The 17,527-nt window shown below is 36.7% G+C and overlaps 1 protein-coding gene across 1 annotated transcript in view; it reads left to right on the forward strand.

Annotated features, from left to right (window-relative positions):
- Positions 1-17,527, forward strand: part of LOC115424037 (ras-associating and dilute domain-containing protein-like) — a 50,450-nt gene that overhangs the window by 15,696 nt on the left and 17,227 nt on the right. The window contains 5 exon segments of the mRNA XM_030141118.1: positions 2,132-2,298; positions 3,210-3,322; positions 8,372-8,591; positions 9,747-9,919; positions 17,327-17,471. Coding sequence (XP_029996978.1) covers positions 2,132-2,298; positions 3,210-3,322; positions 8,372-8,591; positions 9,747-9,919; positions 17,327-17,471 — 818 coding nt within the window.

The following is a 17,527-nucleotide window of genomic DNA, read 5'->3' on the forward strand; positions in this document are numbered from 1 at the left end:
TGTCTTTTACATTTGATCTTTAAATATTAAAAAGACAAAACAACAGAGCAGGGAAAATCAGGGTTGGATAAAGTAAATCACAGTTATGCCATGTCGAAAAAGTAAAAATTGATCAGTATATCATTATATCAAGAAATGTTTCATGTTATTATGTCAAAGTTTTCATGGTGTAAGTCTGTGATTTTCATGTTAAAACAACATAAATTTATAATATAACTTATCTTGTGAAAATGTGACAGTGTATCACATTATAATGAGAAAATTTCCACATTATAACAAGATAGTGCTTGATTTTTATTTTTCTGACTTCTGTGTCAATGTTGCTTCTGACATGGACATAAATACAGTCCATAGACACCACATTTGTTGTTTCAGTTTGTTGCTGTGAGACATCAACATGTTCACCAAACAGGTCTGGTCTAAACTCTTCTGTAAACACATATAAATAAACAGGCCAACTGTGGTTTCCCAGTAAAAATCACAATGTCTGCATTTCTCAACAGGTTTTGGGGTTGTTTATGTACTCTGATAAAAAAACTGGTTTACATTTCAATCCCACCCATCATCACAGTGTGACTTAAAATAACACAATGTCTTTAAAACTCACTTTGTTGTTACAGAAAACAGTGAAGGAAACAAAAATACAACAGAAACTCCCACCGCATAAGTTTTTAGGAGAAACTGGAGGGTTCAGTAGCCTATATTGAGATTTGTTAGATTTGTTGTTTTCCTCGAATGTTTAACTCTACAAGCTTCACAACTTATATAAATGACAAGTGAAATGTAATTTTTTTTTTTTAATTTTTCAGTTCCATGTTAGATTGAGTTTCTGACACCAACTGTTTTTTTGTCAGTGTCCACATAGAAGTCATAGTTTACTGAAATCCGTCTGATGTGGTCTAAGCTGCAGGTTTTTAGGTCTTTTATCCACAAAACCACAGCTCCCAGTTTACTCATACATGTTTGGAGGATGTCCGATCCATTGATGAACACAGTGTCTGAGTTTATGTAAATGTCTACTGTCTGGGTTTGGTGTTTGATGGACAGTGATTGGTCTTTACAGCTGTCAATCATCTGTTTTTTCCTCTGAAAAGATGTGTGATTGGCTACAGGTTTCTATTATTAATTCAATCAATCAATTTTTATTTCTAAAGCTCTTTACAACAACCAAAGCTGACCAAAGTACTGTACAGTAGAGGAATAAAGATAAAGGCATCACAAATAAAAAACAATAACAACAATACAGTGCATTCTCCTATTAAAACAAAGTAACACAGTACTAAGTGTCAATGGCCATTCCGAACAGATAGGTTTTAAGTTTTGCTCGAAAAGTCTGAACCAGGGCTGTCAAACTTCTCATAATTTGACTAAATTCTGAAAATGACCTGAACAAATATGAACAACTTCAAATTTCTTAAAAAAATAAGTGCAATTTTAGCAATATTCTGCCTCAGTCTATGATTTACAACTCAATTACTGTGCATTTGTAACTTACAGATCATAGTGGATCTACAAATACACAAAACATTTAGTAACAGGCAGAATATTGGTTAAATTTTGGAGTTTGGTGTTGTCATTATTTATTACCTCTGCCAAGGAGGTTATGTTTTTGCCAGCGTTGGTTTGTCTGTCTGTCTGTCCGTGTGCAAGATAACTCAAAAAGTTATGGACGGATTTGGATGAAAATTTCAGGAAATGTTGATACTGCCACAAGGAAAAAATGATTACATTTTTGTGGTGATCGGGGGCAAGGGGGCACTGATCTGCGCTCTCCGAGTGCTTATCTAGTTGATTATATTATAATTTTACTGGTCTGACCCACTTAAGATCATATTTTTCTGTTTTTGACCCCTGAACTAAAATGATTTTAACATCTTTGATTGTTAATATCTTCAGTGTACTTTTTTGCATTTCACTAATTCTTCCCACGGCCCAGATTGGTCCCTTTGGCGGTCAGTTTTGGCCCACGGACCATATGTTTAACTCCCCTGGATTAGACCTAAAGCCTGAAGGAGTCACACACTCTAATAACAAGATGCTGAAGCTCATGACAGCTTTAAATCCAGGACAGATTTGTCATGAGTGTTTTAAAACCTTCCTAAAACATGTTCTTGCTTTTCGGTTCCGTCAGGAGCTCCGATGATCAGCCCGATCCACTGCAGCTGCTCAGCACCGACGAGCTGATCCCAGGTCTGCAGCCGCTGGTATTCTGGATGGCCAACTCCATTGAACTGCTGCACTTCATCCAACACGAAGTCCCTCAGCTGCTGCCCTGGAGGCAAGACCAGGAGGACCAAGGTACACGAAACCAGGACCACAGGCACCTGGGCCCATCTGTGGTCAAAGACCCCAAAATCAGAACTGAACCCGGGTCATGGCAGGGCTTTACTTTAACAAGAAGTTCATGGGAACCAAGATTGGACACTTTAGATCCAAGATGACAGATGTCTGTAACAAATAAGAATAATAATGTTTATGTGGTCGGTCTTGGTGTAAAAATGGAGGTTTTGTTACAACATGAGGTTTAATTTACATTTATTTCTTAGAGTTTTATCTATGATTTGAAGCATTGTTATGTTTTTCAAATTTAATATTAAAATCATTCTATTTATTTTACTTTAAAAAAAAAAAAAAAATTTAATTCAGTTTAATTTAATTTTGTTTTACATTTATTTTACCGGGCAAGACGGATTAAGAACCCTTACTTAACTACTGCTGTGGACTGGTAAAAGGCAGGGCCATTTGAGGAAATAAAATAAAAACAAAAACAAAACAAAAAAAGGAGATTAAAATTAAACAAATTAAACAAATAGTATGATACAATGATTGTATTATATGTCCTGCAACATTATTATTATTTATTCATGTCATTATTTACCTTCAAAGGATTTTTACTTGTACCAAAAAGGTGTTTCTTTAGTAAAATGGCATCTAGAACCTCAAAAAACATATTTATTGCACAAACGCAGAGTAGATCCACTGTTTTTAACTGGAATGGATTTACTGGAATCACTGGGATGCATTCAGTGTTTGTGTAAACATGTGTGTGAATTTTCGCCAATCTACTCCACTATATCATGTGTTTTCAGCTAAATTTCCTCATCAACATGAACTCGAAGCCTCACTAGTTGCTTCTTTTCCACAGAACTGAGTTGAAATCTGCACCGAACATCCCAGACACACTAAGGATGTGTATGTTTTCCTTTCAGGTGTGTTAGATGCTGAGATGTCGTCCACTCGAACAGCCTGTGAGGAAGCCATGACGGTCCTGGAGGAAGTCATCATGTTCACCTTCCAGCAGTCGGTCTACTACCTGACCAAGGTAGGATCGGACAACCGCCGTGTTTCACATCCTCTAGTCGGTCGGTCACATGTGAAGCAGGATATCAGACTGTGTCAACATCTCTTTGTGTTTTGATTGAGTTGTTTCCAGACAGAAAAGGCAGAAACCTGGTCTGGAGCTCGGACTCAGGAAAAGGCCTGGAGATAGAGCGACTTTTCCACTGAGTCAAACATAAACAGACGCAATCTTTGTTTCCAGAGCGAAGACCAGTTTGTGGTGAAGGAAGTACTGAAGCTTAGTAATTAAGTAAAAGTACAAATATCCTGCAAAATGTATACTCAAATAAAAGTAGAAGTACTACATCAACAACCTTACTTAAATAAAAGTACTAAGTCCTTACTTTAAATTTATTTTAAACTGTTTTTTAAAGTAAAACTACTCATGCAATGGGTAAAGTATGTAGATAAACTGACTTATGTCTCTGCTGATGTCACTGCTATAATAATTACAACCAGCTATACAGTATATGTGTATTTTAAAGGTTGGTCTACTTATTGTTCATGCTCTCTGCAGTACTGTATGTACTGTAACTTATAATTCTGTGGATGACAAGTTATCTACAAGGTATTACCCACTAATTTACCATTAAGTTCAACCAATTAATACATAATATATCTTTAAATCATTTATTTACTGGCAAAACTATTCAAAACATTGTGTGTTAAGAGCAGTAACAGCGTACCACACACTGATTATACAATCAAAAAACGTTAAATATGCACAAATCTTGAAGATCCATAATCCTATTTCTGTCTCTTTTCCATCATCCACAACTTTCCTGGTCACACAGCTACCAGATTACACGCAATGCAGTATGGACTTCTCTGATTGGTCCGTGTGATGCACTTTTCCACCAATAGAAATGCAGTGATATGTTGTCTTTCATGCAAGCACTTCCTGCTTGCAAGAAATTCCCTTAGAAGCCTGTTTTTACTGTCTACAGTAAGTAAGTACAGTACAGTACAGTAAGTACTGTTTACTTCCTGCACCGAATGTGCACTAAACGCAATGACACTATTGACGAAAAATGTTTTTGTTGTTAAAATCTAAAGTACACATTATTATTTTTACTTAAGTAAAGTACAGATACACAAAGAATTTACTTAAGTACAATAACAAAGTACAAATACTTTCTTACATTCCATCACTGGTTAAAAAGCAAAATGAGCAGCCGCTTCCAGACCAAAGACAAAGCTGTGAAACGCAGAACTCTCCCAGATGGGATTTATACGAGTTTCCCACGTTAAAGTTCCCCATTAAAAGCGTCTGGTTTGCGCAGAAACAGCCTCTTAATGTGTAGAAGGCAGCGACTGGAGGATCACAACATACATGTGGAAAATAGCTGTTAATTCAGCCCAGTTTGAACCACGTCTGTTATGTGGCTTTGCAGACTAACATGAACAAACGCCTGCTGTAATTTCCCTTCTCAGTGTATTATTTACGTATGTGTTTGGTATCTATGTTATATTTTCGGTGCAGACTGTGTTTCCTGTCATCAGTGAAACACCCAGAGGACGACAGGAAGGGAGGAGGATGAGTATTTTTGTTAATTTCCTGTATCATGACTGAACAATTGTCATGTACAGAGGCCTTCGCTTCTTCTTTTTCTGTTTCTGTTGAAAAATAGAATGGGTATGAACCTGGGCCAAAGAGCAACAAAAATAACTATTGTAGTAAAAAGAGTGTTAGTAAACCTAATATGTTTCAGTATCTCAGCAAAATTTACAATATCTTAATGAAACTGTGATTATGTTGAATCATTTAATTTAACAGCCAAAAACAGTCTGACTAGAAAGACGACATATAACCATAATAAAGTAAATTATCTTGTTTTATGGGGAAAAAAATCTGGCATTGGGGATTTGGTGTCTGGATTTCTTAAAACTAGAATAAAACTCATGCCAATAAAAACCTCTGTGATCAGTTATTGGAGTCAAGGTTTATAAGGTACAAATATAATTATAGCAGTATATGGTTCACTTTATTATCATTTGTGCATGTTGACACGTGAAATAACAAATTGTGACTCAGGTTCTGCAGCGTACAATAAAACAGTGCATATTGCAATTAATAATTCAATAGTCATTACAAAATAGCTTAAAATTTGAGATGTATATTTTGTAAATCATGCTGTGTTTTATAAGTTTTATATTAAACCATGGCTTTATGTTGAATTAGAACTCAAACTGCACTAATTGAAAATACAGAAACTTAAAAGAACAAGGACAAAATCATCATATTTCAGGTGTTTTTTGTGGTGTTTCATCTTTTATATACATTTCCATGTATGCTAGCTTTAACAAAATCCAATCAAAATACACAAAATGAACAAAAATAAACTTTGAATGAAAAAATTAGAGATGTCATTTGTATTTTTGCACTGTAGTGTGTTTTATAAACATTGTCACAAAAAATGACCGTCTGCTTCCTTCAACCTTGACTCAGAACTAAAAGTGATTTTTTTAGTGAAGTAGAATATCTCAAAATTTACATAAGTAAAAGTAAAATGATGTTATTATCTATGAAACATGAAATATCAAATTTTGTGAATATTGCATCTAATAAGTCATTAGTCACTACAAGATAACTTGAAGCCTGAGATTTATTTCTCATGACACATAATGTCACATAGAACTTGATGATTTAAAAGTTAAACCACACGGATTGAAAATAAATGAAAATGAATAATAAGGACAAGATCATAAATTTGAGGTGTTGCTTTTGTTGTTGTTGCATCATTTATATGTATTTCCGTATATGCTAGCTTTTGCCGAATTGAGTCAAAATACACAGAATTAACAAAATAAGCTTTGTATCAAGAACAGTTAGGGACATTATTTATGTTTTTGCCTCATAGCATTTTTTCCAAATAATTTTAAGCCACAAAAAATAACTCAGTTTTTTTCAGCTTTGACTCCGCGATTAGCATTAGCTTTAGCATTAACATTAGCATTAGTGTTAGCATTAGCATAATAGGAACAGTGAGCTGCCATTGAAGGAGCTTTGAGACATTTTGTGATATACTTTTAAAATTTTCCCTCTGTCACCAACCAGGCTAAATCTAGCAAAGAAAAACTTAGATATGTTATTTTAAAATGTTAATATAAATATGAATAAATATATAGTATCTTAAACTGAGATTTCTTCTGTAACGACGTGCTTATTATTTTAGAAGTCGGACACAGGGCTTTTTTACTTGATTGAATTTCCCCTCATGCACTGTAAAATGTGCCTGTTTTCCTGGCATTGTATAAAGTCTTACAGTGTCTATTGAACCCTGTGTGACCTTTAACCTTTCCCAGGTCTATAAACCTGCTGAGCTCTCTGTGAACAGCTGACCTGCAGCTTACACTTGCCTCTACTCTTTCTTATTTGGTGGGAGGTCTCGGCCTTAGTCATGGTGTACATATCCAACAGTCGACGTCATGCACCTCAAACAATGGTACCATGAGTCTGAGGGAGTGGAGATAAGAGCCGGATCTGTGTGAAAACCTCCTGCTCAATAAAACCGCTTCCAGGACGAACCACAGCGTTCACACCACTCAGTCCTCTGTTGTTTAGATGAGCATTCAATCCTCATTTTCTCTGTTAAATACTTCCTGAGCTGTTTCATTCAGTAGATTTTAAGCCACATGAAGTGATTTTCAGTTCTATAAACATACTTTAACCCTTGAAGACCCAAACCTCTACCAGCGACCAAAAGCATCTAAAATGTTTAATATCTGTTGATCCATGAATATTATCAATCCATGTAAATAACTGGTGTAAAATGCAGTTTTTCGTCTTTTCATGGTCATCAGATATGACCCATTTGGACGTTCAGAGGCTCCATAGTTACTGTGGAAACACCGCCATCTTCTACAACATTGATTCAACAGTAAAACCCATAGAGTTTGAGAAATAACAGTGGTTAGAGATGCTTGTTTTTACTTTCAGATATTGATATCTTTGCTGAAAAAGTCACTTGATCCTCAGTTTTTGCTGTTTTGGTATAATAACCACTGGATTTACTCATTTTCATGAACATCTAAATTTAATGTACGGAACTAATTATAGCAAAATACATGATTTACAGTGAAAAATGCAAAATACAGAGGATAATATTATAATAAATGACTTAAGAAAGGTTAAATAGAGGTAAAATTTAATTTGGGAACTGACAAAAGTAGTGCTAGGTCTTTATGGGTTAATATAAACTCACTGCTGCAGCGTTAAAAGTGTTATTTAACAGGTTTTTTAAAAATAATTTCCCACGTGTTTGCATCATTCTAGTAAATCTAACATTCAGAATTTATTTCCAAGTCCGTGTAGTTTGTTAGTTGACGGAGTCCTTTCGTTTACTTTGTGTCTTTATCTCGTGTCGATACTGAGGAATTCAGAGCAGTGAAAACAGGACTTGGCTCCAGACTCGGTGTTGATTTTCTCAGGGTTTGGCAGCTCTGTCATTAGATTATGGTTCTGGCGATGGTTAGACATGTTTTCCAGACTTCCACTGACCACATTTCCCATGAACATTGCTGCTCTGTGTCACAAGAAACAAAAATCTCAAGACAGAACAATGTTTTGGACTTTTACTCTTTTCTGCATCTGTCAGACAATATGCTGACTTTTTATGTTTGTCTTAGAATAAACAATAACAATGAATTTACAGAAGCCTCTAAATGAGCAGTGTGGCGCTTGTTTTGTCAGTGTAAAACTGACTAATATGAACTGGGTCTAAACTTTGATTTAATCTTTATTTCATGCTGTTAGATCTACTCTGAGTCTGTAAAATGACTCTGATTTTAGTAGGGTTGTGCTGTTCGTTTCCCAGACCGACCCTTTGTGTTGCTAAACATCAGCTTTCCTGCACCGTTTCCTGTATATTCTGTGAATGCCTTCCTCTTTTTTTCTACATGGCAGCGCTAAACAGATCAGCCATGTAAACACAACTGGCCCACTGACATTACTCAGCTCTACTTTTACATAATCAGCAGTCGTATACAGTATATGTTTGTTCAGTAGATCAACACGGCCTTATCTCCACAGAGTATGTACTCGGCGTTGCCTGGGCTCCTGGATGGAAACCCGTTCTCAGAGAGCGGTCAGCTGCGAATCCCTGATGGGCTCAGCGGGATCCTGGAGGTCCTGAAGGAGGCGCTGAAGCTCCTCACGGCCTTCCATGTGCATCCAGACATCTCCCTACAGCTCTGCGCCTACCTCTTCTTCTTCATCAATGCTTCGCTGTTCAACACTCTCATGGAGAGAGGTGAGATACCGACCAAGGAAAACATAGTTCTGACTTTGATTTTCCCAAACTCGATCTGATTTTCTTATTTTCATCTTGTTTTGTTGTGTTTGGGGCGATGAGTTTGTGTTTCCAGCCAAATGTGATTTATTGTGCTCTTCTCTGTTACTGCACTGCTCATAGTGTGTGCAGTTCTGTCTGAGAGACAAAACTCTGGGTAAAGCAGGAGCATGTGCTTCACTTGCATTTCCTTCTAGAACCATGAGTTTATAAACCTGAACAGAGTGTCTAGTATGTTTCACTACAGCAGCAAAAGAATGACACTAATTTCTTTGAGACTGGGATAATGTTGAATCAATAAACTTAACGATAACTGTAATAAACTAAATTATCGCCCAAAAAAAGAGAAAAAAAATGGGATTGGGGATTTGATAGTAGTGGGATTTAAAAAAATTTTTTTTTTTATGTTGGAATAAGTCAAGCTAATGAAAACCTCTGGGATCAGTTATTGGAGTCGAGGCTTATAAGGCACCAATTACAGTGATATATCATTCACTTTATTGCCATTTGTACATGAAATAACAAATTTTGTGACTCAAGTCCTGCAGCATAACATAAAAAAGCGCATAACAAATCTAATAATTCAATAGTCACTACAAAATAACTTAAAACCTGAGATTTATATCTTGTAAACCATGTTGTGATATAAATTTTATATTAAACCATGGCTTTATGTTTAATAAGAAATCAAACTGTACTAATTGAAAATACAGTAAATTAAAAGAATAAGGACAAAATCATCAAATCCCATGTGTTTTTTGTGTTGTTTCATCTTTTATGTATATATTTCCATGTATCCTAGCTTTAACAAAATTCAATCAAAATACACAAAATGATTAAAAATAAACTTTGAATCAATAATTAGAGACATCATTTGTTTTTTTGGCTTGTAGTGTCTTTTACAAATAATATTAAGCCACAAAAAATGACCTTCTGCTTCATTCAACTTTGACTGATTTTATAAGTGTTGTAAAATATCTCCAAGTAAACAAATGTAAAGCAAAATGACCTTATTATCTACTTTAATTAGTTTCTTCATTCCCTATGTACAGAATTAGGTGCTGTGTGATGTGGTTTGACATGGACCCATTGATCTTAGATGCGTGTCCTCCTCAGGTTCTGTGGGTGGGTTCTACCAGTGGTCCCGCGGCGTGCAGATCCGGGCCAACCTGGACCTGCTGATGGACTGGATCCAGAGCATCGGTCTGGGTGACGTGGCCGCCGAATTCTTCCAGAAGCTCTCAGCCGCTGTCAATCTGCTGGCGACGCCCAAAGAAACCCTTCTGCAGGTCAGAGGACATCCGCCTCTCCTTTCCTGTTTTTCTTATCCTGGGCGGCGCTGCCTCACATGTCAGCTCATGTTTGCGTCAGTCTGAGTGTTTTCATTGTCTTAAAGGTGTAAGTACAACATCAGTTTTACATGTTTATGGATGAGGTGTAGATCTTTCCATCGTAGGAAACCTGAACTTGACTTGACCCTTCACTCTGTGGCAGTTTCAGATGCATCTACTGCGTCTTCTTTAAACAGAGCAGACCCATCATTATGTTTACTCTGAACAAACAAAACCGCATGAAGCTGCTTTACTATACGACTTTAGATAACAGGTGTTACACAACAATGTTGGCATCCAGTGTGACATTCAGGGTTCCTGTGGTCAAAGGAAAACCTGGAAGAGTGCTGGAATGTTAACCCTTTAAGTGCCAATGTCTCAATATAGCGACAAGCAACATAACTGAATGAAACAGACCAAAGCTCCAGGTAGAGTTACCAAATCTTGTTACCACCTCCCACCAATTGATGTGCGGACATGGGCCCCTTCAATCCTAACACCATTTCAGGGCACGTTTCTATTCAAAGTGAAGAAGTAAATCCAGTCTGAGCTGGTTTAGTAAGTAAAGTTTATTTAGTTTTAGTTTGGATAGATAAGGACAGATTTGGCTACTCTGTTGCTTGGATAAAAAACTACTAAAACTTACTGTTATTCTTTAATTTCTACTAATGTTTAAGTTTATTTATTTCAAAGATTAGAGGAGAAAAAACAAAGAAAACTTCTATGTAAATTTGTTCGATGTTAAATTTTACTATAAATTTTGGAATCCAATATGGCTGCCACCCTGTGACATCACAATATAGAAAGTAGATGAGTAAATTTACTTTACTTTACAAGTATTTTTCTCATCATTATTATTATTATTATTATTATTATTACAGTAATATCATTAATATTATTACAGTATGACTTTATCTCTAAACACTTCCAAGATACAGCTTTTTGAAATCTTGATATCAAAATTGAATTTAAAAAAAAAAAATTAACTTAGGTGCCTAATTAGTTAAAACGTTATTTTCTGGGGCTGGAATTAAGCAAATAACTTTCAAATCATTGAAAGAGCAAATGACTACATTTTAAGTCTTTGTCACTTATTCATCTCCCTTTTTACCCCTCATGAGTCTGTATCCTCTAATTTTTTTCTGGAATGACAAACTGAGGCTGGGTTTTTGAAGTTTTTCTGTATGTCTGTGTAAGACTGAGGTGCTCGGACTGCTTTTGTCAGACAGATCTATTTAGAGGAGTGGGTGTTGCCTCTGAAGGAGGTGGACTAGTGAGACAGGACTTACAGGAAAACAGCTGATAATACCTTAGCAGGTGAACTACAGTCGTAAATACTGTGAATAACACAATATGTTCTAAATCCAGCCTGTTGTTGAGTCTCAGGTGTCACCGTCAGTCAGGGATAGATAGGTAGGTAGGTAGGTAGGTAGGTAGGTAGGTAGATAGATAGATAGATAGATAGATAGATAGATAGATAGATAGATAGATAGATAGATAGATAGATAGATAGATAGATAGATAGATAGATAGATAGATAGATGTAAATGTCAAATTCATAGATGGATAATTAAAACAATCAATAAAATTCAGTAAAAAAATTAGCAAAATAAGGGAGAAAATTGTCAAAAATGTACAAATATAAGTATGAAAATGTGGAAAGGCAAAAAATAAGCAGCAAAAAATGAGAAATGAAATGAAAACTTAGTGAAAAATTAACAAAATAAAAGGAAATGAATCCTGTCCGAATCCGATCAGTGTTGCTGTGAGTGTTTGTTCTGACCTGGGTTTTATACAGATCACAGGTGGAATAAAGGTGTGACATTCTCACCTTTTTATTGTCCAACTTGGTGTCAGGGCTGTGAGGTTTGTAGTTTGGGATCATGACACTTCCATCTCTGACACATGACTCATTAATCAGAGGAAACAGCCTCGTTTCCCTCCGTTAATGAACTCATGACTTCACTTATGTCATCAGCACTTTCTGTGAAACCAAATCACAGTGTCATAGTGTCATATTTCCACCTCAAATCGTAATGAGCCCTGTGATAAAACGCTGTAATGTGTTGCCAAATATACTCAGGCAGCTGTTAATTTACCTGGCGACGTGCCTGAGTCTGTGTGGGAAACAGTGAATATCATATGAAAGCCTGTCACAGACTGTGTCGCTCAGACAATACAGCGGGAGTTCGTTTACTGTGTCTGTGTTTAGATTTCGCTGTACAGTCGCTGCGTTGCCAACCCGACAGGTAATCCCTCCTTAACCACCACTTTCTTAGTTACACATTCAGATCTTGTTTACACTTACTGCCAGAAAATGAAGCTCTGACCCAGTGCTAATTTTGTGGCAGTTCTCAAATGGATTTTTCTTTTTATTTAACCTTTCTCAAATGATTTGTCACCATATTATATTTTAAAAGGGAAGTGAAATCTGTTTGTGTTCATGTGTGTGTGTCTGGGGCATCACACAAAATTTGGAAAGAGCTGACTGCTGCAGTTTGGCATACTTCTGTATTTTTGGTCAAGGAAGAGACTAGTGAAAATGGCGAGTTGATAGGACCAATATTTTGGGAGATATGGTAAATGGATTTTGGAATTTTGGAATACAATAGCCTTACATTCATACTGCCATGCCCATGACAGTTGATGGGAAGTGCAGTGTCACACTGCATGATGGGAAATGAAGTTAAAAACAGGAACGACACACTTAATAACTTCAGTCCCTAGATATCAATATTAATATATTAATTGTCATTTAAATTTGAAACAATGATTTACTAAACAATTTTTATATTAGTACGTATAAAATATCGGTAGACTCACATTTTCTCCCAAAAGTCAGCTCTCCCCAGCAGAAAAGCTACCATATCTAGAGCCCAAGGTCCCCCACAGGTCATCGCACTAGTTTATTATATTATTATCCTCTGTATTTTGCATTTTATAAGTGTAAATTGTGTATTTTCCTATATTTAATATACTGATCATATAGATGTTCATAAAAGTTCAGATTAAAGTTGAGAGTTGTTTTATCAGAAACAGAGAAAACTGAAGAAAATTGGACTTTTTCAGCTAGATCAATAACTGAAGGTAAAACCCAGTGTGGCCTTCCACTGTCATTGATCCAACTCCATGGGTTTTACTGCTGAATCAATGTTGTAGAAGATGACGGTGTTTTCACTGTAATTACGGAGCCTCTGAATGTCCAAATGGATCATATCTGATGACCATGAAAAGATGACAAACTGCATTTTATCTGAATTATTTACATGTTTTGATAGCATTAGTGGATCAACAGGTATTGAACATTTTAGATCAGTAGATGGTTTTGGGGGACAGTCGCTGTTTGGGTCTTTATGGGTTAAACACAGTAAGGACAGAATGACACATAAAACCACCAGGTATGATGGATGACTTCTATAAACCTTCAAACCTGCTCCTGACTCAGATTCATGACGTCTGGTTATGTTTCTTACCTCAGTTCTTGAGTTGCTGGATATCACTAATAGCAGATGTGGTTTGCTTTAATTTATATGTCATCAGGGATCAAAAGGATGTAAAGAAAGATCTGATGTGAAGACTGATACTTTTGCCGTCTTGTGCAGCTTTATTTCACATTTAATGATTGATCTTTTCTCGTAACGAATGGTTTTCCAAGAAGCCTGAAGGCTGGATTATTCCAGTAAAGAACCGGTTTATTCTGCTGCCCTTCAGCTAAATGGCACAAATACGACCATAACAGTTAAACTCTGATCTGAGACCAGCCAATGGGTTGATATGACAGAGAAAAGTTTACCTGTCTACAGTATCCTAAGGCCAAAGTCGTGGAGTTTGTTGCTTATTTCGGGGCCAAATCCACACAGACTGAACTGTGAATGCCAGTATCACCATGAACTGTACTGGTTTAACACCTGTTCATGAAGATCCCATGTTCATAAGAAGAGATGTTTGTAATAATCAGCCAGATCTCTATGAGCAGATTAGATAGATGACTTAATTTATCCCAAAGTGGGAAATTACAGTGCAGCAGCAGCAGCAGTATGACACTTTTTTATGCTTTTTTTTTTTTTTTTTTTTTTTTTTACATATTTATGCCGTTAGGGTTTTTCTTTTATATTTCAATTTTTATACTTTTTTATATACATTATTTATACTTTTTATGGCACCTAGGATGAGTTCACTTTTTAATTTCGTTGTACCTGTACAATGACAATAAAAACATTCTATTCTATTGTATTCTATTCTGTTCTATTCTATTCTATTCTATTCTATTCTATGACACACAATGAAAATAGAATATAATAAGAATAATAAATAGATAATAAATTAGAAGTAAAAAAAAAAAAAAAATTGGATAATAACTGTAATGTGCCAAAATAAACCCGTAAGTTGCAAAACAAACTGTAATATTCAGAATGAGAAGGTGCAAAATGACATTTAAGTGCTCATGATATGAGACATCAGACGGAGGTGTTTGGGTATTTTTAGTTATTTGAAAGTCCAGGATCAGCCCCAGACCCAACGGATCGGCCTAATCCGCTCAGGTTACAGATTATGAAACAAAGTGAGTTTTTGTGCAGACGTTAATATTTTAATTCAGACTGCATGGGAATATCTGCACCAGACTTTTGGGAATCAGGGTTTAGGTGTACATCCAGTATATTTTTGTCTAATTTTCATCAGTTTAGTTGTTTTAAAAGCTGCACAATCATTTCATGGATGTGGAAACACTAGATTTACTTCCTCTGATGTCTTTATTTAATGACAGGTTGAAGCTGTTTTGTTTTTAACCAGACTAAACATGAAGCTGCTGCTCTCTGATCTAGTTTTGGGGTTAAACCAGGGCTGTCAAACTCATTTTAGTTCAGGGGCCACATTCAGCCCAGTTTGATCTCAAGTGGGTCGGACCAGTAAAATAATAACATAATAACCTATAAATTCTAAACTTTTCTCTGTGTTTTATAGTGAAAAAGGTAAATGTACAAACTATCCTTTAGAAAAATGTGAATAACATGAACAACCAAAGAAAAATAAGTGCAATTTTAACAGTATTATTTCTCAGTTTATTATTTACACATGTGCATTGCAACTTACAGATCACAGTGGATCTGCAAATACACAAAACATTTAGTAACAGACAGAATATGGATAAAATTCCACTTACTTCTCTTAAGATGCTTAATGTTGTTCATATTTGTTCACATTATTCACATTTTTTATGAAAGGATAGTTGGTAAATATAAAACATTTTCATGTAATTTTACTTTTTACACCAACACAAAGAGAAAAGTTTGGAGTTGTCATTATTTATAGGCTAATACGTCATCATATCCCTAAAATGGAGCTTCAGGGATATAATGGTTTTACCCCAACCGCCACCACCGGATATCCTTCATGTGAATGTGATAACTAGAACAGATTTGGTTGGATTTCTTCTCCCTTGATAACCAACATAGTGGACCCCTAGTGGAAGAATCATATGATTTCAGCTTCTCTGTCAGTATTATAAGTCATCCAAATGGGAGTGCTTTAGTTAGAAAAATTTTTTTTGGACATAAATCAAGCAATATCAGGCCAATTGAGGTAAAATTTGGTTCATATTGATCGTCTAACAAATGCCCATTTTCTGTCTACCATCCAGAGTTCATATGGTGTCATTTTCATTCACTAGGTGGAGTTTTGAGGGGAAAAATTAGTTTTCTGACCATTATTCAGGTCAATGTAGCTGTTCATATCGATTGTCTAACAATTCTCTTTCTTCATGCCACTACCTTGAGTTTACATGAAGTCATATTTTGACAACAGGTGATGTGTTTTTTCCAAATGGTTGTGGGATGTTTGATAATGTTCTTAAAATATCAAATGAACTGTTATGGGTATTTCTATTCAGTGTCACATTTCCTATTAAATCCACAGTCTGTTTTCTGAATAACAATTAAGTTGGTATCTTTTGTGCATTGTGTCATTTATTAGCTTATTATATAGCAGAGGATTGGGGGGATTTTGTGGATATACCCTTGCTGTAGGCCCCCAACTGTGTAAGCCTCATTATTTTGTTGGTTCCGACCCACTTGCGATCATTTGGTCTGTATGTGGAACCTGAACTAAAATGATTGTGACTGCTTTGATTGTTAATATCTTCACTGTAAAATTTGCATTCCTTAAATTCCTCCCACAGGCCAGATTAGACCCTTTGGTGGGCTGGTTTTGGGCCACGGGCCGTATGTTCTCCACCCCTTGGTTAAACATAGACCCCTTCCTCTGCTCCATATGCCTCCTGGTATGACACATCTCCGTATTCCACCTGTACCACACTGTATCTGTTGACACCAGTGTCCGGTCTGGTCACAGGACGCTTCCACTGAAGGGAGCTGGCAGTTTCCCGTCTCCCTCCCCCGTCATGAGGTCACTTTGCAGTGGTTGCAGCAGAGGCCACACCCTCATCAGATTCAGCGTTTTCCATCTGGAACTCTGGCCTTTAGGAGCTGAAGTGGCACAGCAGTAAATTACACCAGAGGGATGTGGCGAAAACAACACGTGAGCAGTTATTTCAGGAGCTAGAGCTGCCAAACATTAAATGTCAGACATAACAAACAGACTTTTTAAGTTTCTGGTGTTTATAAGCAGGATTTTGTCTTCACCTTGTGCTGAGCTCAGTCTGTGGATTTGTTCCGAGAGAAGGGCAGGGACTGAGCAGCTTTTAGCTTGTGGTTTGTGCCGTGGCCCCGGGATGTCTGGGCCAAGTCTGAACTTCCACCAATTCAGCTGGAAACACACTGATCCGACTGTGAAACGTTTGTGATGTTTGTGTTGTAATAATCACACAAATGTCGCTGTGTGTGACTCACCTGTTTCCTTATCCTTCAGCTACTTTCCATAGTATTCCAAAGATCAAATATTGTCTTTCTCAGACATGGCTGAATGAGATCTGCTAGAGGAAACGGTTACGGCTGATGATAAGGACCTGAGTGTAACCTGAGAGGAACCGTAATGAAAAGTTTACACTTCTCACGCTGAACTGAACAAAGCTGATGTGTTAATTTTTCGAGTGAATGTTTCTCCACATTTACATTGACAAATATTTTCCCAGGAGACTTTGTTACCACGTCTGGCCCCGGGGTGACGGAAACAAAAACAGCTTACCCGATCATGTAATTGGTTTAAAATACTTTGCATACAAATGAGAGAGTAGCGCTGACTGTGTTTCCTTTTATGGATGATGCATGATGTGAAAACGCTGGTTTGTCTCACCCTGTCATTCTCCAGAAGCCTTTGTGCGTCTGATGTATTGTGTTTCCGTCCAGCATCGAAGGGCCAGATTCTGCTTCATATTAAACTGTTTGTTTTCTTGTGTTTTGTGTCGTCCAGGCATCCTGGTCGGCTCTCAGGTCTGAGTTCTCGGCGCTGAATCCGGCTCAGCTTCACCACATGCTGAGGGAGTACAGCGCCGGTAAAACCTGTCCCGGAGGATGGAGCCCATCGGTGGACGACACTGACGACGCCCTCCGGACAGGTCCGTCACTTTCTCATTTACATCTTGATTTATAAGCCCCGCCCCCTGGATGTTCT

Source organism: Sphaeramia orbicularis, chromosome 8, assembly GCF_902148855.1.
Source record: "Sphaeramia orbicularis chromosome 8, fSphaOr1.1, whole genome shotgun sequence".
Classification (NCBI taxonomy): domain Eukaryota; kingdom Metazoa; phylum Chordata; class Actinopteri; order Kurtiformes; family Apogonidae; genus Sphaeramia; species Sphaeramia orbicularis.